At 42.5% G+C, this 23,762-nt stretch overlaps 2 protein-coding genes across 14 annotated transcripts in view; both read right to left on the bottom strand.

Annotated features, from left to right (window-relative positions):
- Positions 1–23,762, bottom strand: part of LOC108107634 — an 80,790-nt gene that overhangs the window by 13,179 nt on the left and 43,849 nt on the right. For all 13 annotated transcript variants that reach the window (XM_017215212.2, XM_017215216.2, XM_017215217.2 and 10 more), the window contains 7 exons: positions 18,377–18,559; positions 16,569–16,769; positions 13,108–13,335; positions 11,634–11,820; positions 7,540–7,654; positions 5,510–5,661; positions 2,290–2,483 (listed from right to left, as the gene is read on the bottom strand). In XM_017215212.2, the coding sequence (XP_017070701.1) occupies positions 2,290–2,483; positions 5,510–5,661; positions 7,540–7,654; positions 11,634–11,820; positions 13,108–13,335; positions 16,569–16,769; positions 18,377–18,559 (1,260 nt within the window). The remainder of the gene's footprint in view (positions 1–2,289; positions 2,484–5,509; positions 5,662–7,539; positions 7,655–11,633; positions 11,821–13,107; positions 13,336–16,568; positions 16,770–18,376; positions 18,560–23,762) is intronic.
- LOC108107638 lies at positions 19,938–22,514 on the bottom strand. Its single transcript, XM_017215223.2, is given in 2 exon segments — positions 19,938–21,409; positions 21,412–22,514. Coding segments are annotated over 2 exon segments (258 nt in total). The 5' UTR covers positions 21,524–22,514; the 3' UTR covers positions 19,938–21,263.

Raw genomic sequence — 23,762 nt, 5'->3', positions numbered from 1 at the left:
CCCTCCTCACCGTTTCCTTTAAACCCCCTATTTTTGCATTAAGACTTAGTGGCGTCAGAGGTTTTCTCCTTCAGCCATCTTGGTGGCTCGTTCTCTTGACTTTTCTCCTATTTGCCTAGCTCTTCGGCTTCACCTACATGTCTCTATGTCACAAAAAAGAAATATAGCAAAAAACACTGGCAAAAAGTGTTAAATGGAGCATTCCTGATAAATTGACTTAACAAAAGGAACGGCAAATGAATTTGCATTGTAAATGCCTAAACAAACAGAACTCAAACCACAAATAAGGTCTTGAACTTGCCGAAGAAAGGGGTATGAAGTGCTTGAGAATTCCACAAATTACATAGATTAGAATAGAGGAAGTAGGATAAGTCTAAGGGTACACTGAGATAAACTAATTGTGTCTTAAACTTAATTTAAACTACCTTTAACCTTGAGATTACCAGAGTCTGATATATTTTTAAAATTGTAAACATTATCGAATCATATCAAACGCTTTATATGAAGATTATGGCAAACTATCGATGGATTTTGGAGGTCTTTTATCTAGCTACATGATCCCTTATCACGTTGCCATCACTAGACAGCAGCTCCATCTCTTTCTTTACCCCCTTAGCCCCTCTCTTTCTGCACTGCTGCAATTGCAGTTGTCATTGTTTGGCACTGTTGTTGCCCGGCATTGTGGAGACATTTCACTTTTATGCAGTTGCACTTTGTGTATTGTTACTGCCCTCTCTTTCTTCAGCACTATACCCCTCTCTCTCTCTCCCTCTCGTCCACTCAGCAGTTCCCTTGGTTGTTGCAGCTTGTTCTTGTCTACTTTTAACTGTTTTATTGTTCTGCATTCTAGGGTCTGAGCTGAGCTGCGCTTCTGATTTGCATAAGCGACGCCGACCCAAAAGCCAAAACCAGCAGACAGGGGGGCCAAAGAAAAAAGAAGGTGGCAAGATGGGGGCTTCCACCAGGTGAGACAGGTGCAACATCTGTGGCAACGGTAGCGGCAGCTTCTGGCTTTTGGCGCTGAGTGCCCACATTGTTGCCGCTGGCCTGGCCCAAAGATGAAAAATTTGAAAATGTCTTGAATTTTGCGCCCAGCCTCTTCGTTTCGTCCTGTGTGAAATGTCAACTTGAATTAAAAGGATTCCTTATATAACACAACACCCCTTTTCCCTCTTCTGGCTCCCCTCAGTGTGTTTGTGTGTCACAGTGTTCAAGTATCATTAAATGAAGTGGGTTTCTGCCAGTTTCGAGCACACTTGGGGAAAGCATATCCAGAAAACAAAGTGCATTCTGTGGCATCTTTGCTTGTTGTTCTATCTGTCCCGTCACCCCCTATTCTCAACCCGTCTGGTCATTCACTGAGAAAAAGTGTTCCTAATATCTAAAGTTATTAACTTAATCAGCTTGACTTGTTATCAAATATTTATGTTACATCTTTGTAAAGATATGAAACTTTCTGATAGGCCTTCTAATAAGAGAAGTATTAAGTATTTTCCAACTTTTCTTTCATGTTTTTTTTGAATACTTTTTCTCTCTCTGTAGGCATATCTGTTGTCCTGTGTATATATATATAGATATCCTTGATATTTTTATGCCAGGCACATTGCTATCCGTGACGTTTATTGTTTGCTGCCTAGAGGAGAAGGAAGCGGCGGCGCCGCGACGAAGCATCTTCTCTGTCTTCCTCTTGGCGGCCGTGGCGACCCAATAGGCCAAATTTGCCATGACATCTTGAGATGTGTCGAGACACGCCTTGGGGCCTAGAGCTCTCGGAGATCTCGCTTCCTGCTATGCCACTGCGAGCATTTCTTGCCACATCTTTTTGTGCAAATTTCAATTTGTGCACATTTCAATCACAAGTGCTCATTGGGGAATGGAGGAAGTCGGCCTTCCGAAAACCACACCACATCTACGACAACGACTAGTGTACAACAACCCATTCATTCCTTATAAACATCCACCCACCAGCTGCCACCCACTGAATGTCGTGTTTGGCGCTCGTTTTAATAGTTTCCGTTTCCGCTTTGCGAGTTCAAAGCAATTTGATTTGCCTTCCAAGTGGCAGGTTCCTGTGGGACGATGGGGTTAAAATACATACCAAAAGAAGGGGGTGGGATTGTGGGTCGGTGCTGGGGGTCATGGGGGGAGAGGGGTCGATAGAGTTGTGTTTGCGTTTGGTTTTTGCCCCCATTCCCAGTTTCAGGAGGTCACCCGCCGCCCTACTCCTCTTTCTACTCCTTCCATCTCCTCCTGATCATCATCACAACGATTTTCGGGCACTGCACTTACTTGCTCCGCGGTCTTTAGCAGATTCTCAATCTCAAAGCTGCTCGTACGCGATGTTGGCTTGGTCACGCCCAGTCCGCCCACGACCACGCCTCCACCGCCCACAGCCAGCTGGGCGGCCATGGCAGCGGGATCCACAAAGGAGGTGGCCGGTGAGCTTTCCGCCTCCGGCGAGTACAAATCCTTGCTAGTGCCATCTGGAAATTGGAGGGGAGATAAGCGAATGTTGTGATTAAGTATTATTATTATTACTACTTTTATTATTATTAGTTTTGGCCTGCCTCGTAATTAGTTGTATGTGTGTTTGTGGGCGGGTGTGTGTATGTGTGGGTGTGTAAGAGGCGCCTGGAGAATATCGATTAAATGCTCGTTTTTTCGGTTATTTGTTGCTTGTTAATTTTAAATTCCATGTTTGTGCAGTAAAAAAGCCAACGAAGGAATTTTAATACTGGTGAAAATGGCACGCCTTCACCCTCCATCCTTCCCAGTTCACCATGCCCCTTTTTTTTTGTGTTTTTTTTTGCTCTGGCTGCCTCAAAGCTGAAAGTAATAACGACAAAAAACAGCCAGCAGCAACAACAAGCTGTAATGATTATTGCTGCAATGTGTTTGCCACAACGTCCACACACTCTAAGGGCAAAAGGAGAAGGATACATCCAGCGGGAAAGGGACAGAGACACACACGCTCTTAACCAAAAAAAATTTATGGCCCATACATATGAGGCCAACTCACAGACAAACTCACTTGCACTTACCAAAAAAAAAAAGAAGAAACAGAAGAAGAAATGATACCGAAACTATTTTAGGAATTTTTAATCTTGAAACATAGTCACAGCAATATCTTCAAGGAAGCTTTTATCGGGCTAAAAAACTAGCAAAGAGTTATCCAAAACCGCAGATACTATATAGTTTTGGGAGCAAAAAGTTCTACAAACTTTTTAAATATTAACTTGGCTTGCAATAAGTGGCTAAAAACAAAGTTTACAATCTAAAAGAGTTCAAAAAGTTTACATCCTAATATCCACATTCTTAGCAGTTTGTGGTGCTAGGAAAGTGAAGGCAAGATGTTAAAAGTTTGCAAGTTAAGATATTAAAATGAAGAGTTAAGAATAAGTTAGTTTGAATTTATAGTTAATAGATGTATTAAAGAGCTATTTCTATTTTTTAATAATTATTAAATATTTCGAACTTTTCTGGCTAAAGATTAAATTCCCTAATTTGAAGTAAAAATTATAAAATAATTTCACAGTGTACTTGGTATATATTTTTTCAAGTCCTTGTGTGTGTTTTTGTGGCTTGTTGTAGAAGTAGTTTTCCAAGCGCCTAGGAACCATTTAAAAATCATGTCCTTGAAGACCGCCTTGGTGTCCTGGCGTCGTGCCTTCTTTCCCCCCAGACCCAAGATCTTTTGTCTTCTGTTGTCTTGGCCCTTCTGCATGCAAATTTGCTGGCAACAAATTTTATGAACATTTTCCCTAAAATTTGACACCACACGCAGACACACACACACACAGAGAAGCATAGTGAGTGTGTGTAGTTATTGGAAATTGCCGTCTTATAAATTTCAGTTTGCGGTCTCCCTGTGCAAATTGCACGTAGTCCTGGTCCTGTTAGGGCTTTCCTAGGGTCCTGGCAGAAGCCTGAGCTAATAACTCGTGGACGTGCCAAGCCGAATTTGTCGATGGCAAATAACTTGGCCAGTTTTAGTGGCTTTAAATAAAGTAAGACTTGCAGTTGTTTATGGCAGGAAGATACGCTCGAGGAGCTCTCAACTTTTGGGCCACTTTTTTGTTTTTGCTTGTGTTTTATTTGGCTTTTTTATGCCAGGATACTAAACAACTTGGCACAAGTCCTGCATAGTTTCTTGGGGGTTAATGATCCCTTGAATGTTTGCAAAGTTTTCCAAGGAAATCCGACTCTCTTTTTTCGGTAGGTTAACTTGGTTGGCTTAACTTTGGCGAATGCATTTCCGTAATTTAATACAACTAATTGGCAAGATTTCAGGTGAGCTATGGTATCAATAAGCTCGTTTTTTTGCTGGCCAAATTTAATTGAAAATTGGTTTTGGCTCCCTGTAATCAGTTACTCTGCTTTTGTCTGCTTTTTTCATTGTCGTTTTAACTACCCTTCTCTTTGCTGGCCAACTTTTTGAGCCACCAGGATGTGTGTCAAAAAAGAATACATATACAAATTTATATGTATTAAAATGGAGAAATAAATATTAATACACACACACACACACACACTCTCAGAGGCGACTTTCACACATATGCGTGCATATATAGAGAGTCGTTTAATTTCTGCTACAATTTTTGTTTTGTTGTTATATTTTTTATTTTAATTCTTTTTTTAGTGTTCGTTCTGTGCCTTTTAATTGTTTGCCGCAACAAAAAAGTTTCATTTTGTGGAATGCTGTTGTTGTTGCTGTTTGCCGCTGTTGCGTTTGTTGGCTTTAATTGTTTTGTGTTCTTAGCCACTTCGGCTTTTTGAGTGCAGTGCAGCGTGTGTGGGTGTGTGCGCTCATATGTATGCTGCAGTTTGTAATCCTGTAATTATGTAGTTGGTTGTTGCGAAACGACACACATACACACATATACACACACGCCTCTCTTTCCCTCTTTACTTATTGATGTAATTGTTGTTGTACACGTTGTACACCCACATTCAATGCCTCGCTCTCTTTCGCACACTCTGTTGCCATCTCTCTCGCTGGCCGTTGTCTAGAGCCAGCATTTAATGCAAAAAAAAAAAAATATAAATTACTTTAATGAACTTTACAAATTCGCATGCATGCCCGGAAATGCGCTTTTTCGTTTCCTGCCACACACACACACACATTCATACATATATACATATTCGCATTCAGGGATAAAGGATACTGCGAGGCAAGAGAGGTATAGGGACGCACCTCAACGTCAAGGCTCGTATAACCGGACCCCAAGCCATATATACGGATACGGACACGGAACCGTAACCATAGCCGTGATTAGTATGCTTTTGTTGTACGAGTGGCTGATGAATGCTGCCTGTGGTTTTATCCTCCTCTTGTTTTCCCCTTTTTACACCCACTTTTCCAGCTTAAATGTTTAAAAACGGCCGAATTCGCATACAACAATTTCGAGGTTACCCCGGTAGAGAATTCTTTCGGTTTTGCCTGGCTGCATTTTGCATTTTGGGCAATCTGTATTCGGCATTTTATATTCTGGCATTGGGTGGTACTTACTCCAACCGGGGGCCGGAACAATCAGTCCAGTTATCATCTCCTCGCTCATCACTGGCGGATCTGTGGGTGGCGGCGGGCAAACGAGCGAGTCAATCATATCGTCCGTTACCCTCATGATCCCCACTAGATCTGGTGGCTCTGTGCGCGAAGACCTGCGGATTGAGTAAAGGAAACAGGGTTGAAAAAGAGATTATAACCAGGTATTAGCATAATTTTTATGGCTGACCCACTTAGTAAAGGAAAAGTATTAATGCCGAACAACATCTGTATGTATTCCCATGAAATCGATATTAATTAAGATTTAAATTTTGTGATTTTTTTATACAGCTTGAAAAGAGGAAAAAGTTTATTAAACTAGCTAAAGCAACTATTAAAACTATTAAAAGCCTGGAAAATAATAAAGAAATCATAAGTGCTCATGGTAAAGAAAGTTTAATTAATGATTTTATCTAAAGTTCTAAAGTTCTCCTACAATTTCCCAGCATCTTTGTTTATTTAACAAAATATTTAAACAGATTTCGCACGGTGTAATATTTGCATAATTTACGTTTGTGACCCTCCTCCTGACAAATCCAAACAAATGAACGTATAGCGACACCTGGAATGGATTCCGGACTACCGACTGCGGACTGCCGTGACCTTTTTCTGTGTCAGTGCGCGAAATTAGCAAAAGATGCGGAAAATGCTCCCAACGTGCATAATTTGAATGGACGACTGGCGGCTGGCAAGGATGTTTTTTGGGGGTTGGGGGTTGGGGGTCACGGAATGAGCAGAGTTGAAGCTGGGCAGGAACGGGCGCATTTGGCTCTACAAACGCTTAGCACAAAAGCTTTTCTGTTTTCGTTTGCCATAAAGAGAAGCTAATTAGGCTATCAAAATGCCGTTCGGCTCGCCCCGAAAGGTGATGTAGGAGGGAAAGAGGAGGTTGGGAAAATGGGGTTGAGGATGGGGGATTGGCTGGTCAACGAAACGGAACCAAGTGAACCCACCGACCACGTTCTAACTGCATGGCAAGCGAGAGAACGTGAAGTGGCAACGTGTTTGGGTTACGGCTTGTCTCCCCATTGCCCCTTCCACGTTTTCCAAACGTTTTCCTTTCCCCCCACTCTAACATTTTCCAGCTGCGGCTTGAACTTGTTGTTGACTTTGCTGAAAAACTATAAACCAAAAATGGTTCGAGAATGTACATGGAACATTTTTCGGTTCAAACATCTTTTTTTTTTTGTTGCCACTCGCCTTCCTTTTTTTTTTTGGGGGTTTTTTCCGATTTGTTGCGAAACAATTTCTGCCATTGGTTTAGTTTTCAGATATTTTTTTTTTGGCTCTGCTGGTTGCTGGGAAACTTCTTATGGTGTAACATCATCAAAAATTGGCAAAGCTTGTCGATTGTTGACATTCTGGGGTGTGTGCGAACTTGATGTGGCTTGTGGGCCAGTCGGTTGAGTGATGTCAGAGTTAGAAAGCTCTGCACAGAATGTTTTTAATTAACAACATCAGCAGCTGCAGGTTGCGGTTTTATTTTCCAGCTTTATGTTTTTTTTCTTCCTTCTTTTATTTTAAAGCTGGAAATTGCTATTAATGAAGATCTCTTTGCTGATGTGGCTGCCAGCAGTGTTATTGGAATGAAATCAGCTGAAAAACTGTCAGTCAGCCGTTTTGCCTTCAACTTTATGAGCCATATAAAACGTGGGGAAATGGACACAAATTTCCACACAATGGTAGAACAATGGCCGAGATATTGCATTACGCTGTCACGGAGAGCCCTAAAGCTAATTGACAGCCTGGCCTGGGCGAGGCCAGGGTGACTAAAATAGTTAATTAATCCGTGTAACTGAAATTTAAACAATGGCCATCGTATGCGCGCCCACATGGTGAGTGAACGGACGTAGAGCTAGCCCAGCGGACACATGGCGTATACTTTATCGCCATTCAAGCCAGTCGAACGAAACAAAACAAGGAAACATCGAAACAGATGTTAAGCAGGGCATAAACAAGAACAATGATGATGGTCTGTGGCTGTCATAACTTACCGCATCATCATGCTGAGCGATTGTTCCTCCTGCAGGACGCTCTCCAAGTACATCATATCTAGATCGGACACAATTGCACCATTGATGACCATTATTTCGTCTCCTTTGATAATGCCTGCAATTGGTGGAATATGGGAAGAGCGTTAGTTGTGGATACTATACAAAACACATGCTCGTATATAAATGTTGCATATACATATGTAGGTTGAGTTTCTGCCACGGTCATTGTTACTTTTCAGTCCACCGTTCCTAGCTAGCTCTTTACCATCATTCCCCGATAGCCTTAGACAATGGTTTATGGTTCTGTTCGGGGCGGGATCTAATGCTGCCTAGCAATCAAGGTGGTTCTATGCGGCTGGAATCAATGTCTGACAATTGTGCGGCTGCTGTGGACCACTGACATCTTTTATGTAACAAACGATAAGCGGAATGTCTTCAGCTGCTGCTGCTGCTGCTGTTGCAACTGCTATTGCTATTGCTAGTGCAGCTTCTATGGTCGTAAAACAATAACAACAAGAGCATTGTGGTTTTTTGCATTGTTCATACGCCACGTTATCCCAGCGCCATCGGTGCACTGAGAGAAGAAGCAAGATTAAAAACAGAAACTGCTTTAAGACTGACTTCATTTCATGATCTCAAGCCCACAAAAACATAGCTTAAACTAGAGATCTTAAATCTCTTTGTTGGCAAGCCTTGATTAAAGAAATAATTGGTTGCATTTTCTTGATATTATATAGCCTTTTCCCTCTGTGTCTCTCTTTCTATATCTGCACTGCGTTCGTTAGCATTTTCTACTTTGTCTGCATGACTCGTCTATCATGTGTGTGTTTGTCCAAGTCGCTGCCAGTGTTTTCTACAGCATTTATTCTAGCCATGATGTTGGTTATTCCTTGTTGCCTGCTTCGACCTGTCTTAGCCCTCTCCTTTCCCCTCCCTACCATTCTTCCTGTTGACGACATGCATTTCAGTTGCCTGCAGTTCGGTTGCTGCAAGTTGCCAGTGCCGCTTATCATTGTTGGTGCAGCAGGAGCAACATTTTCTTAGGGCAAAAGTTCGATAGGTAGATAGACAGATATATATATATATATGTATATAGCCCGCCTTGTGGCAATATTTTACCCATGTTACACCTTCGTTTCTGCTCCTGTTTTTCGAAGGGAGCTTGCCCCCTGCATTTGTTACAATTTAAACGGATTTTTACATCTTAATGCTGGCAAGGCATGACACATGCGATTTACCATATAAAATGCACATACCCCGGATATACATATATATATATATATCTATCCAGATATATGGTATATGCAAGTGTCGTTCTGTACTTTATCCGGGGGATTATTTCTGGCTCTGGGAGAAAGACAAATTTTATTTATATTGCGGTGGCTCCGATGCCTTATCCCCTTATATCCACTTTTTGCTCCGATTTTGGCCCCGACATATGCGTTGTCAACACGTTCGCTTTGCTGCTTTCCTGCTTCACTGTTTTCCAGTTGGCCTGGCCCAAAAAAAAAAAGATGAAGCTCGAGCAAATTGTTATTCCATGTTTGCCAAATGCTTTGCCACGCTTGTTTCAGCGCTAAAGTTCTGGCACTCCAATGAGAAGTGCCGAACTTTCTGCACTTGCAGCCAACGAATAAGATGCAGTTTTAAATCAGCTAGAGGTTGAAGGGGTTTTTTGGCCAAACAAAACCCCGAAGACTTTAAGACTTATGCTTAAGGAAGCCAAGGGTTTTTGCCTTGAGTTTGAGCATCTTCATCAGAACCACAGAGCATTTCCTCGCAGTTCGTTACCATTCCACAATTAGCCAAGCAAAAGTGGCCAGAATTTTCCGCTCCCCAGCCACATTTGCATTTGAAAGCTGCGGTCAGGATTTGTTTTTGTTTGCCACGCTCCCCGGTCTTCATTGGGCGAACTTTCTGTGCAATTCGGTCGTAAATGTTGTCTTCCAGCCTGTCCGAGCTTTGTTTTGCGGTTGCTGCTTAAGAGTTGCGTCTTTCGACATGCTAATAGCCATTAAATTCAATTGTGCCCGGACTTCCATTCATTTTCCCCTGCTGCCCCTGCTTTCCCTGCACCCCTTCTCTTCCCTTCAATCATCTCCGGTTAGTGGCGAAAAAGGGAGCGAACTTGGATGAGATCCTGGGTGGGGACAGAAAGTTTCCTATTGCGTTCTGCGTTTTGCAAATGTAAATGCGAGTCCTGAGTCCTTAATTTATGCATACACACGCCACTACAATGAGTGGGGGATATTCTCGCCGAGAGCTGCCCAGATAACGCTAACGGTAGAGGGCTTAAAGCCGCACTTAAAGCCCAATACAATGTATTCGCAATATTTGTGGCCAAATGCTGCCAAAGCCAGGCAATCAGCATAGATATGGTTAAGTATCGATACTAAGGAATCAGAGTACAATGAAAGCTTTTTCATGCTACTGGTATCTCTAAAACTTCTTAGTTAATAGAATGTTTTCTTTTCAATATATGTTTTACTTGTTAATATTGATATGAATATGTTGTCAAACTATCTAAAAATGGTCAATATCACCCATAGTCTGCATTCCATTAGTCCATCCCCTCGTATACGTAATATTTCTAGGTAATTATGTTAAAAAAAGTTACCTAATTGACCTGTTAACTCAGGCTGATGCAATAAGATCAATTTTATAACCACTTCAGTGCCAATTTGCCGTAATTTAATTAAGCTAAGGCTTCCTGCATTTCCCTGCCGACGAATGCAACATTTGCTCAATCGTAAAACTCATTAGCACAACTTCTCATCACTCTCCTGTTCATTTTTTTTTCACTCTTCCCGGTTTTCTTTCATTTTTGTTGGCAGTCCAACTTTTTGCCTCCCCCCTGTGTGGTTGGTTTTTCTTCTTGTTTTTTCTTTTTTTTATTTACGGAGTAAGGAGAAGGCACTCCTTCCGGAGAATTTCGTGCGCATTGTTTCATGGATTTTTGATTCGTTGTCGCCTTCAAAAACCAACCAAATGAGCGCCACTCGCACTCGACGTGCTTAATGAGTTTTCTGCTGTTACTGCAGCATGAAATGTTCTTTCGGTTCATCACTTTGCCAAGTGCAGCACTGCAGTTTTCCCTCACCTGAAGGGAAATTTGTGGGAAAATGGCATGTCAGGTGGAGGGGAGGGGAGATGTCAGTTCCATAATTTAAGGCGCTGTTCTAGTGGCATTTCGACTACATCCACTTGACTCCATGGCGTTGTCGTTGCCGTCGTACCCGGCAAATGCAAATGCCAACTTAAGTTGATTTTAAGTGATAGAAAAACAACAGCGGAGGGCGGTTGAGGTGGGATCTCGGATGCTGAGACGGCTCACTCTCGAGGAAAACCCCTTTAAGGACCTGGAAGCCGCCGTTGCCGCAGCCGAAGTAAACCGTCGCCCACACCTGGCAAACATTTCGAGTGCGCTGCTCATCACCATCATCGTCATCGTTGTCGTCGTCGTCGTCGTCGTCGCAAAACCACCTGGCCACCACCCATTTACCAGGTGGAACAAGCGCTGACAGTTGACTTTTCGCATTGCACGCCCTGAGGTGCTTCTCCTCCTGCTCCTCCTGTTCCTTCTCCTCTTTTCGGGCTCAAACTCCACTTGACTCGACTCGGTCTCCCTTGTAGACCAAAGTGAGTTTGCTCAAGTTTCGTCTTGTGCTCTCCTCATTTTTTTTTCGTTTTTTTTTTTTGTGACATAAAAGTGAAAAGCATTTAAATATAAAAGCAGCAGCTCACACAACTACAGAAAAGAGCAGGCGGCAGTGGGCGGGGGCTACTACCTGGGCACTTTATAATTTTGCTCGGCAACATTGGGCCACATTGTTTCGCCCGGGGCGCCAGGTGAATGGAGTTGAGTAAAGTGGACTGGAGACTGAAGACTGGAAGAGAGTGGAGCCTTCAATCCTTAGAGGCGAAGACAAAGACTCTATTTCATTTCCTTGCGTTCCGCTGCGTCACCTCAATGGCATAAATTAAATGCACGATTTCATCGCCTGAATACGATTTGTGTCAAAACCCATTTTCGTCCTGTCATGTCTGTCTTGGATGGACTCAAAGGCAAAAGGGAAATCGTCCTTTGTACTCACCATTGTGCATGGCCACACTCTTGTCTTCCACGCGGCTCACATAGCAGCATAGCTCGTCCTGGCGTTCAGCGTTCTCGATCAGCTCCGCTTCCACAGAGAAGCCCCACATCTGCTCGAGAGTGGTGCGATGCAGCTCCACCTGGTACAGGATCTTCATGCAGACCTCCACAAACTCATGATTATGTAGCTGCAATGAAGAGAAACATTAAAAATTGGAAAATCTTTAAAATTTAAACATAATTTTGGTAACATTTCCCACCCATGTGGAAGGACAGATCGATGGAAAGTGAGTTTGAGTGGGAGTTAAGTGCCAAATTAGCCGAGTTACGCAACCAATCATTGGTTGGGGTAAGGGCCGAAATTGATTGAGTGGAGTTACTGGGAGTTGGCTCAAGTTGTTGTCGAAATTTATTGAACTGCCACCGGCGAAAGAAACTTTTTATCAAGCCCACTGAAACGCCCATGGCCCATCGGCACTCTCATTCCCAACTCCATTTGCAGTTGCAGTTGCACATTTTTGCCATTTGCCAATTGGCCTGGCCGGGCTAATATTTACTAGCTTGTTGTTGAGGTCGGAGTTCGGTTAGTTAGGTAGAGGGGTTAAGGAAGAGGGGGGCTCCCCATCCAGAGGTTCGAAAGTTTTCAGCTAGCGGCTGACTTGGCAGCTGGCTAAAGTCTCACCTAGACTAATCGTGTGCCAACTGAAGGGGAAAAGGGAAATGGCCAACGGGAAAGTTCATAATTTATGGCATTATGTTTTTGGAAATCGAAGAGTAATGTGCCGAGTGGGTGTGGAGATGAGCTAATTGTGGAATTGGGTACTTTGTTGCAAGTAGTTTCTGCAGGAGGTAAAGGGACTTATCTGAAAATCTCAAACAGCATAGTAGTTTTTGGTGTGTGAAAAATATTAAGAGTACTTTTGGAAAAAGTTCTTTGTTTTAAAGTGAAATCTGAGCGGTGCTTTGGAGATTAGGTAATAGAAAGTGTTAGCTTTTGTAATCCAATTTGTAAAGTTATTAAATTTAAGCTAAAATGGGTTTTAGTGGCTCACTTTACAGGTCATTCAGGGCCAACAGAGCTCTCTTTAAGCTAAACAGTGTGTAAATAATATGCTTGTTTTTCCTGTTCATTTTCCCTGAATGTGAGTAGCAAACCATGAAAAGTCCAAGAACTCACTTCATGCTTGATTATAAATTCTTTACATAAATTTAATAATTTAATTGGAAGTAAGCTCGTGCAAGGAACTCTCATTAAATTTGCAGTAACTCAAAGGCATCTTGCACCCAACTCCTTGAACTTCTTCACCCTTGCCACGTTTTCAAATTCCATTTCCACAGCTACACACGCAATTTCCAAGTTAAATTCGATAAGTTGAATTGAACTTGAAGTTGGCAACCCCCTCGTAAGCACCCAACCTCCAAGGAATTTAGTTAGTTTAAGGTGGTAGGGGTTCTGTCTTTGATTATGTACTTACATAATTTTCAATCAGATCGTTGCGATGCGGCACAAAGTAATTGTGATCCTCCATGTCACGTCGCTTCTTGACGCGCACAAAGTGCTCCATGGGATTGAGGTTGCGACGGGCGCAGGCGCTGGCGAGGAATTCCTCCACAGACATCGCATCACGTAGATAAACTGTCGAGTAAGCATTGTCGGGCATTGCAACTTTGAAAGTTTTTTCCGGTTCGTCACGTGAATTCATCTGGAAAAAGGCAGAAAATTCGATTGGATAAACAGGCATATACACACACGCTCAGATATATATGTACACGTACAATGTCATTAAGCAGTCAGGCACAGACATTTGCGAGGCTTTCACACACACACATAGATACATTTAAAGATATACATATATATACACCCCAAACCCATACCCTGGCAGATTCTCGAATATGGCCACACGGAAGTGAAAATTGAAAAATAGCAAACACACACATTTGTACCCGCAGTCGTTGCCCCTCGACCCCCTGAAATGTAATGAAAAATGTCGCCAGCAGTAGCTCAGGCATCGGTAAAAGCCACACAGAGAAAAAAATCCGGTTAAAATCTAAATAATTGGCTGGAAATCAAGGTTCTATTAGCTGAGTTAACTTTTATTTAAAGGCGGCCAAAAAGTTCAACAGAAAATTCAAAATTTAAGGTCAATCAAAGTTACGGTAACGATTCTTATACTCAGAATTTCCTTCTTGTTCTTATTTTATTAGCACTTATTTTCTCTCAGTGCACATGCTGCACCAAAAGCAGTCGCGGATCCGGACATGCAGCAGGATCTGCTGCCGCACCGAGTTGAGTTTGAAGAAAACTCAGTTAAAATGCTTAACCGTTTCCACAACGTCATCGTCATCCAATGTTAACTCCGTGATGAGGCTTCCTGCTGCTCCTAGGCTACAGCATCACCATCTCTCCTCTTCATCCTGCTGGCCATGCTCCTTGCCAACTGCAACTGTAAACGAATCAGGTGGCCCAGCTGCCAGTTGTCGGCTGCTGGAAATTGCATTTGTATTGGCAGCCATTGGCAATGGGTTCGTTCGTTCGTTTAAGTTGGCAGCAGCAGTTCCACACTGCAAGAGGTCCTGGCCAGGTAATACAGTCACACACACACACACACCCATACACCCATGCACAGGCAGGACAATTGAATTAGTTTGGCAGTTGGCAAAGGCAAAGGCTGCTTCTCACTCGTATCCCAGCTACAAGAACTGACGGTGAAGCTCCGTTTGCATTTGCATTGCATAACAATTTTGCATATCGATTACGAGATCATTATGCCAGGGCAAATATATCAACTTTATATTCATGGAAATATATGTGAAGTTTTCCCTTTCATATCGGAAAAGTGGATTTTACGAAAAAGCTGAAGAAAAAGAGGGTAGAATCAGAAATAAAAAACCAGTTTTCACTTTTAAATTTTGTGGCTTGAGAAGGAAATATTTATATTTGGAAAAGAAATATTTGATGTGCATTTTTCTGATCAAAAACTTAAACAAAACTTTAAAGTTTTTGGTAAATTAACAGCTTAAAAATGAATTTTTCGACTTCCATTGTCAAGATGGGTAAATGTTAATCTATCTGTTCCTGATTTCGAGTACCACAATTGTCCTCACATTTGTACTGTTTGGTAGATTGAAGGCCCTGAAAAGACGATTAATTCTGCACGAACGCCTCTCGCCCACTTAACTCCACTGACTAATTAACTTTTGATTGTTCCTGACTGAGTCCCCTTAAGGCCAGGAAAATTTCAGCTTACTGCCGTTCTCGATGGACAGCTTAATTAAATTTTAGCCAGGGATATTTCAACTTTTGCGTGATGGTTATTCCAGCTTGCCATATACTGGTAACTGGCCAACTGGCAATTGATAATTTGCTTTGGAAAGCTTTAATTTTATTTGCCATTTCTGAATTGCAGTTGCAATTTCTGCTGCATTGCAGTTGACATGTACGAAAAATGGCCAAGTGAAATGCAGTTACACGGCAGCGTTAGTAAGGTTTTATTTTTTTTTGGGGGGAGTAGGAGGAGAGAGTAGGGGATGGCAGGGGTGAAAATATATGAACCAAATCAAATGCACATTTTTCAAATTCATTGAATTTGCAGCGCATTTACAATAGCAACAGCAATGCAGTGCAGTGAAGCTTTGGGTCTCTCATTTATGTTATTTCATTTCATTTGTTTTTCCATGGCAATACGAATGCGAATGCATTTTGATTTTTATTTTTTATTTTTTTTTTTTGTCAAACCCAATGGCAGCGTGACTGCTGATAGAAGGTGAAAACTGAAAACTCTATGTGTGGGTGGGGTGGAGGCAATTGTGCTGCGTTGGCGAATTTAATTGAAAATGAAGTGTGCGCTGGGCATGGCCAAGCGGACGAGCGGACGAGATTGAGCCCCATGAAATCCGAGCTGTGCACAAGATTATTTTGTCAATAATCGAAATAAATTGAATTTATGAAATGAATTTCATTACAAACACGAGATATGCACAAATTGGTTATACTAATTGAAGCTTAACGAACAGTCCAAGTGAGTCTTGCTAATCGACATTGTCCACAGTGAGGTGGATATATCTGTATATAATAATGCCTTCGAGCTATTTGCTGGAATTTAAAACATCTCTTTATTCCTTGCGGACGGAGCGGACTTCTCGACTTGATTTAGATTTGATTGTGTGTTGAGGTCATTAGCAAGGGGCAGGGGCGGCATCTGATCACCATTTGAAATGGACTCCTGCATTATTCACTTAAAATATGCAAATATTTTCTTTTGCCAAGTCAACTTTGGGTATTTTTCCTCTCTTTCCATTCCGCGGCTTTTCTTTTGCCTTTCTTTCTTGTGAAAGGCAACTAGAGAGAGAGAGGAGGAGACCGAGGACCCTTCATAAATTTCATTATTCTTTTTGTAATTTTTGATGGCCATTAAATGCAAATTATAAAAGCCAAAATATACAAAAAGAAAAAAATCAGAAAATCTAATGGACAGGGGCGTGGTTGGTCGACATATTTTTTGGTGGCCATCCATTTAAGCATTAGCGCTCAATTTAGCTTTTAATGCCGTTTCCGTTGCCTTAAATAAAAATTCAATTACTCAGACACACACACACACACAGAGAAACACATATACACGTACATTAAGAGAGCAAGCGAGCCATAAACACACAAACAGTCACGAGCTGCGCCGTAAATGCGTTTAAAATTGATATAATTTTATTACCCATACGCCCCGTGGCCGCACATAAATGCACACATTGATGCGGGGACAACCATGAACGCACATAAATGTTTATATATACATACACTCAGCGAAAAGTAACCCTCAGTTTGATAAATTTGATATAAATTCATGTATATATTCATTGGTTCGTCTTCTTAGATAATTTGTTCAGCTTTCAGGTTACCTTTCCCCAGTGTACACACCTTTAGTATTTGTGGAATTGGACTCACCTGCATGGAGCGACGACTGGAGCCGCTGTTGGACCGCGACAGCATTGGCGGTCGCCGTTTGGTAGCCCCGCGACCAGCTAGCAGGTTGTTGAGCAGCGACGGCGACCGGGCGCAGATGAAGGCGTGGAACGAGGAGACCGTGAACACGCCCAGTTTGTTAAGCGTGTTCTTCGTGGGACGCGACACGTGAGTGAGCAGCGACTGTTGAATAAATGACGAATGTAAAAAGTTTCAAATTAAATGTGAATACAAGTTATTTTTGGGGACATGGTCCCAAGACTCCGACCCCCACCCTGTGCCCCGCAACTAATTTCGTTATATTTACGATCCTTTCAAAGAGACAGACAGAGAGAGAGAGAGAGAGAGCAGTCAGAGTACACTCCTACACCTATGCAAATAAGCCTTTGGCATCCTGCAGTCGACTGAAGTTGTTCTCTTCACAGGTGCTGAAGTTGTTTGCATTTTGTGGTTATTAATAATAAATAATGTTGCTTTTCAGGCACACAACTGCACTTACCCTCCCCCCGAACTACCTACTCCTACCCAACCCTTATTTATACCAGCCTGCCATTAAAAGCGCAATCAACTTTCAACCCTTTCAGTCAGTCAGCCAGTCAGTCAGTTGGAGCTCGCAAATCCTTCTAAGGTTGCCAACAGTTGGCGCCAGCGATGGTTGCCTTTAAGCCCATTTAAGATGCTTAAACTTTTGTTATGGAGATTAATTGTGCATGTTTGGGTTTTGATTTTCTAAGAGCGTACCACTGAATTGCCCTTGCCACGGCCATTGTGCAAATAGGTAGAGGTAATTATAGACTACTCGAACCCGTAAAGGGTTCTAAACGGAATTGTAAACGGGTTTTGGGGCTATATTGTTGTTAGGCGGGATTTTGGTCCAATGCCATTGTGCCAGTCTTAAGCTCTCGACCAGGTTGTGAATCTGCTTTTGATGTTTCTCTGAAGCGTAGTAAATTTAAGCCTTGTGGTGGCTTTACGTTGGCATTGTTCTGGCATTGAGCAGTGATTAGAGGAAGTGGTTCATCAAGTTTTGTTCTGTAGTGAATTTTATGATTAATCTTCAATTTTTAGAGCCTCCATGAAAACAACAATGGAAGGCTTTAAGCTAAATCAAAATTTGCAAAGGAAATCTATTTACCTTTAGTAATTGATTTTTTATAGTTAAGCATAATGCCTAAGCATTCTGGCATAATTGTAATTTAAGTTTTAGCTTTTAATACTATTTAATTTTCACTAATTAAAGTTTTGCCTTTTAATAGGATTAGCTCACATCATGTAGAAAAAGTATTTTAGGGCAAAAGTTTTTTCATTGTGGTTGCTCACATATTAGAATAAGAGCGGACTACTTTTTATGACTTTTTAACAGCCTGGAAAATAAATTAAATCATTGTAATCGGACACGTTGTACCAGCTTTTTAAATTTTAAACATTTTTGGTGTTGTCAAAAAATTTTTCTAATTTCAGACTGACAGATTTTGTTTATTTTGATGACGCACGTAGCTAGTCACATAATTGGGACATAAAGAATAAAGCATTAAGCGTATCTATTATTTAAATTAATTTGTGAATAGTCTGCAAAGAGCACTATTCAATAATATACCAAAGTTTCCGATTTCCCTCAGATGCCCCAAAATGTAGGCAATACTTTTTGCCCTAACTACTGTCCTCGTTCAGGATGAATTATAAAGCCGCCAGAACGTAGTGCATCCGCCATTAATTGCATTTGACTTATCTCCCTGACAGTTCGAATTTGGGGGCACTGGTCGAGAGTCGTTTTTGGGGCCATAACTCACCTTCGGATTGGGCAGCTCGCCACTTTGCAGCGAGGCCATGTAGCAACGCAGACGGAACTGCTCACAATGGAGCCGCTCCAGGTTCTCCTCCCACTGCAGTATCTGAGTCTGGATCTGATGACGCGTCTCCTGATCGGTGACAACTGATTGCTGCAGTTCGGCCATGTGCTTCAGCTTGTGATCCTGCGGTGCGAAAGGACATAAAACAGGGTTAGTACTGCCATATGCATATATGTATGTATGTATGTATGTCTGGTATATGTGTAAAGATGTGTGTGTGTATGTTCGTTTGCTGTTCGTGTGCAGTGCGTCACTCGTTGGTGGGTTATGAAAGCATCCGAGGCATGGCATCATTAGCATTTCATGGCAGCTTTGTCCCACTACTGCTGCTGCTGCTGCGGTGGCTGCCATTTGACGAAAATACATAAATCACGCGTCATGTGCAGCTAAAATTTTCCAGCTTTCCCCTCTCTCTCTCTGTTTTTCCCTGCACAATTCAAATATCTCTTGCCTGCTCTGGCCCCATGTCCCTGATACTGAAGTGCGTTGGCAATGCACCAAAAAAAACAAAAACTGGAAAAAAAAAAGAGAAAAATCCCTTTTCCAACGTGGAGCAAAAGGGAGCTGCAGCATATACATGCCCCTGTTTTCATTACAAATACCGTTTGACTTCCGCCGCAGCAGCCTCCCCTTGATTTTATTTTTTTTTTTGGGGGGCCAGACCAGAATTCAGCATTTGAAATCCCACTTTGGATCCCACTTTCACGTGCATTTATAGCACGCTTGCATAGATCTCACGGAGCACGTGATTGTTTCATTTTGGTTGCTGCTACAATGCAGCTGCATTTTGACTGCTGCATTGAATGCGAGTCAGTAAGCTGACAATTATTTGCAGATACAGATGCAGTTGCAGGTTGCATGTTGCAGTTGCAGGTTGCCATTGCAACAGTGTGCGAGTGAGTATGCATGTGTGTGTGTGTGTGCGCTAGTGTATGCCGTGGGCGTGGCAACAACCTGAATAGGCACTTTCGATGTTCGACATTTTAATGAATGTGTACACATAAACAGGCAGCGGCAAAAGGACGAAATCGTCGGATTGTGGATGGGAGTTGGTTTTGGGTTGGGTACTCGTATGTAGGTAGGTCCTACCTGGGATTACGTACGGCATCCCCATCTGTGTATTTGAACTGTGCGACGTTGAGCCTTTTCAATGTTTGTTTTACGTGGAAATAAATCAAAGTTTTGTGCATTTTATTTGCACATTTCGCATACGTATGCTCGATATGACAATGTGTGCGTTGTGGTGGCAATCGATATATCTGTGATTGGGTGCGTTTATATATATATATGTGTGTGTGTGTGTGGCAACCTCACTTAATTCAATTCCACTAAAGATGGCAATGATACCTAGTTGTGGTCCAAGCTGTCTTGGTCGTGTGCTCTCTATTTGGCAGGCATAAAGTTGGTTAATTAATAAACCAAAATCCCATTATGCACTGCGACCGCACACACAGACACACACTGGCAGCAGTTTCGGGAGGTGAGATCCATGTTCCTCCTTCTCGAAGGAGTTCTCCGGGTTGCTGTCAATGGTACTTGGCACTTGAGGAAAGCTGCTTATTTGACAAACACAAACCGGAAGGATACGAGGGGGTGGGTGCCACCCGAAGAGACACTATCTTGGGGAGCGACTGAGTTTTGTGATTATTTACAACACAAAACTGTGTGTGTGTGTGTGGGAGGGAGTTGGTAAAGGTTGAAGTATGGGTGAAGATTTCCAAAGAGGCAGGCAACAGTTTGTCCTTGTCAAAGTAATATGGGTTCTTCCTGGGCCATAAATAGCTCTCGCCTGCTTGACCATTAATCGCCACTGGCCATTGTATCCATTGTGCTGCACTCCATCTCTTACTCTGTGTTCTTCTCTCTGTTGGAGGAGGGCACTCGAAGGGTTAATGGCAATGTTAATGGACTTGTAATTGCCATGCAATTGGGAGTGTAAATCACGCAAACGATAACTCCCCGCTAGCGATCCTTGAACTGCGAATCCCTTCAGGATATTTGAACTCCATGTGGTTGGGTGTCCAATTCGAGAGAGAGCCAGAGAAATGTTTGCTGCACATGCAATGGAAATATTTAACAAACAAGGAACGCTATCTCCTCCACTCAGGAGCGGCAGCTTTTAAAGCTATTGCATAAATGAATAACTAGTTTTGTTCTCTCAACTTTGTTCTATACTAACGTTGAAAAAATAACGAACCTATAGTGCCTTTTAGAACGAAACAATGGTGAGCAAAGAGGATTTGATTTGGTGACTGTTTTAAAAGAGTTGGAAAATTGAATGACATCCTGGAAAGCTAAATTGAAAAACCAATATGAAAATATTCCTTTCAAAATGCATTCAGGAATATTATTTCTCCTTTTTCCATGACAAGTTTTTAAGGATTAGTTTTTGAAGCTCCTTCATTCTTCAAGGCTCTTGTTTTCCTACGAGTATTGGCCTGTTTTCTAATTTTAAAGTCAATCTCCTTTTGGTTTAGGCTTCTTCCGCTCGGGCAACTCCCACACTGAGTGCGCCACCGCCTCGATTTTCAGGCTTTCTCCCGCCCCCAAAATCCATTTCACTACTCCTGTGGGAGGATATTAACAGCACTCCCAGAACACAGCCAGAGATGCACTTGTGCAGCAGGCTCAGAGCTTCTGGTCACGGTCTCGCTGTGGTTGCCGCTTGTTTTGACACATGTCACGCGCTAAGTGACAGCCCCAGCCACAGTTCGAGCGGCTCCTTTTCCGGAGGACACAGAACGGCGGACGAAGGTCTGTGTACGGATCCGAATCCGGCATCGGCTTGAGGTCCTTCTACGGACTGTGCTAGCTCGGTGCTTTCATCTCAATTCCCGTGAATTTTATTATTGCTGCATAGTTGGATTCCCCATCTATTTTTCCCCCATTTTGTCCCGCTGGCCGTATCTTTCGCTCCTTGACGATGAGTTTTTGCGGTTCGCCTATTTAGTTGTCCTGCCTCTTCTCGTCTCTGTTCCTCCTGCTTGTCCCCCTAGATTCCTAGCTCCGCCCCCCCCAGATCCTGTCCCGCTCAGTTGTCGTGTGGTCGTGTTCCTGTGGTCCTGCCGTTGTCTGTTGCGCTTTCATTAAGCGCCACTTGAGGCTGCCTCTGCCCCTGACGATGCCTCCGTTCCCAGAGCTCACATTTGTGAGGCAGCTACATGGGGAGAAAAACTAGGGGTGTCTTCGGGTTTTTAACCAAAAATATGCACATGACACTGATCGGATTGGCATGATTGATGGCTGTGAAGTTATCTTTATTGTCTTCATTATTTTGGTTGGCATATCTCCCAGGGAATAATTATTTTCTATTTTTAGAAAACAAATTTTAATAAAGAAAAGGTTTCTTTTCCGTGATTTTGGGACATACCTCAAGGGATCTATCAATAAAATATTGGCAGTAAGCTGAAGTCTGTCATTAAAGGCAAATATATTTTTAAAGATTTAAAAGACGTTTTATTCCCACTTAAGTCCACCCACTTTTCTCTTAGTGTATCTGAAGCTGGTCGGGAGCTGCCATTGCCATTGCTAGATGTACTTGTTATTATTATTGCTATTCTTGTTGTTGTCTTTGGTCTGCCATTTCCGCTTGAGAGTCGAGAGTTTGGAGAGTTCATGGTTCTTGTTTTGTTTTTGTTTTTTTTTTGTTTTTTGTTGTTTTCATCCTGTAGCTGCTGTGTTTTGGTTTGATATATGTTTTTACTCGGGAGTACAATTAAAAAATACATTTTACCATTGTTATGTCCCCGTTGTCAGCATTCAGCATTCAGCATTCAGCATTCAACTTTCTACGTATCTCGCATGACAAGCCAAAGATGCTTGAAATGGCAAAACCACTAGTACAATAACAATAATAACCAAAACGTTGGTGGAGTGAGTACGGGGACAAAAAACAATGGACTGAAATAATAATCATCATGCGCCGGCAGTCAGGCAAAAGGACTCGTGACCCGGTATCAGTTTATTTTGTTTGCCACTGCTAATGGCCCCTGTCCTTGCTACCACTCCACCTGTACATCACTTCATTCCATTCCACTCGACTCCACCACGATAACAATCAATTAAAGTGGGCAAAGTGCAAAGTGGGAAGGGGGAGTGGGGGGGGAGAACCTGCGCCCAAAAGGATATTGAGTTGTTCAATGGCAGGAGCTCTCCTCCTCCTTTGAGCCACCTGCTCAGATGACTTTTGACATGGCTTGTGCATTAAATGGCTGCTCCATTGCAGTCAAAAGTCAGAGGCGGGTTCACTCTACATAAACCGCAAAAACGAGGCGGGATGTTCAGGGGTTGGGTGAGGGCGGTTCTGGTGGCGAAAAGCAGCCATGTCAACAAAAGGCCTGAAAAATTGTATATGGTCTGCATAAATGCTGACCACAAAATGATGCCACATTATATAACGTGTGAGTGCTGCAGTTGAGCGGTGCTGGAACATGCCTCATGGCCCATCATGCCCTTTGCCTACCTAACCAGGAAAGATGCTAAACCCGTAACCCCCAAACTCAAACCTCTAAACTGGCGCCTAGGTCTGTGGCCACAGGATGAGCTGGGTGTTGGGTGATTTGGTGCTTTGGGTGTTTTGGGTGTTCGGTGTTCGTTGCTGGTTGCTGTTGACAATTGAATTGAATTTTCCGCCCCTGACCACAGCCACGCCCACTGTGTCAGCGCCTACATAAAGCATATTTTCGCATCTGCATGCAGCAGCAGGCTCGTTCGAATAGAGGCAACCCTTTCTCTCTTTCTCGTACTCTTTCCAGCCTAGGCCAACAAAAACAAATCAAAAACCAAAGCAAACGCATTCTGCGCAGAGGGTTAGAGGGTAGGGTTGGTGGGATTAAGGGCCGGGGTTCCTATTCTGCTATCCTAATGTCCTCCTGTCCTCCTAGCCCGGTGGCAACCATATGCCAGACCCATTTCCTGTGCAACTTTGGACCAAAAGTTGCAAAAATATTCGCACGTTTGGCCAAAAACAAAGCCGAACTAGAGAGGGGTCACCACATATGGCCATGTGTGTGCCTTTTGTGCCGGACTTTCGAGTTCAACTCGTTTCTCATATTTCTTGCCATAAATTTTTACCATTTTGGCATTAGTTTATGAAATGCCACGCCCACCCACACACATACACACTCTCAGCTATATACATTAAATATTGCGAGTGTGTGCCAGGTCAAACTAAAGTTTTTTTTTTCTTTTTTGCCATCATGAAGAAACCTCAGGACAAAAACGAACCGAACAAGTAAATTTTATGGTAATTATAAACTTTATGGTTTCATTAAAAAATATTGAAGAGAGAGAAAAGAGCGGCAAAAAGTGAAAAAAAGAACCAAAA

Source organism: Drosophila eugracilis, unplaced genomic scaffold (assembly GCF_018153835.1).
Source record: "Drosophila eugracilis isolate 14026-0451.02 unplaced genomic scaffold, ASM1815383v1 contig_2088, whole genome shotgun sequence".
In the NCBI taxonomy this organism is placed as follows: Eukaryota; Metazoa; Arthropoda; class Insecta; order Diptera; family Drosophilidae; genus Drosophila; species Drosophila eugracilis.
This window is presented reverse-complemented; position numbering and strand designations above follow the sequence as displayed.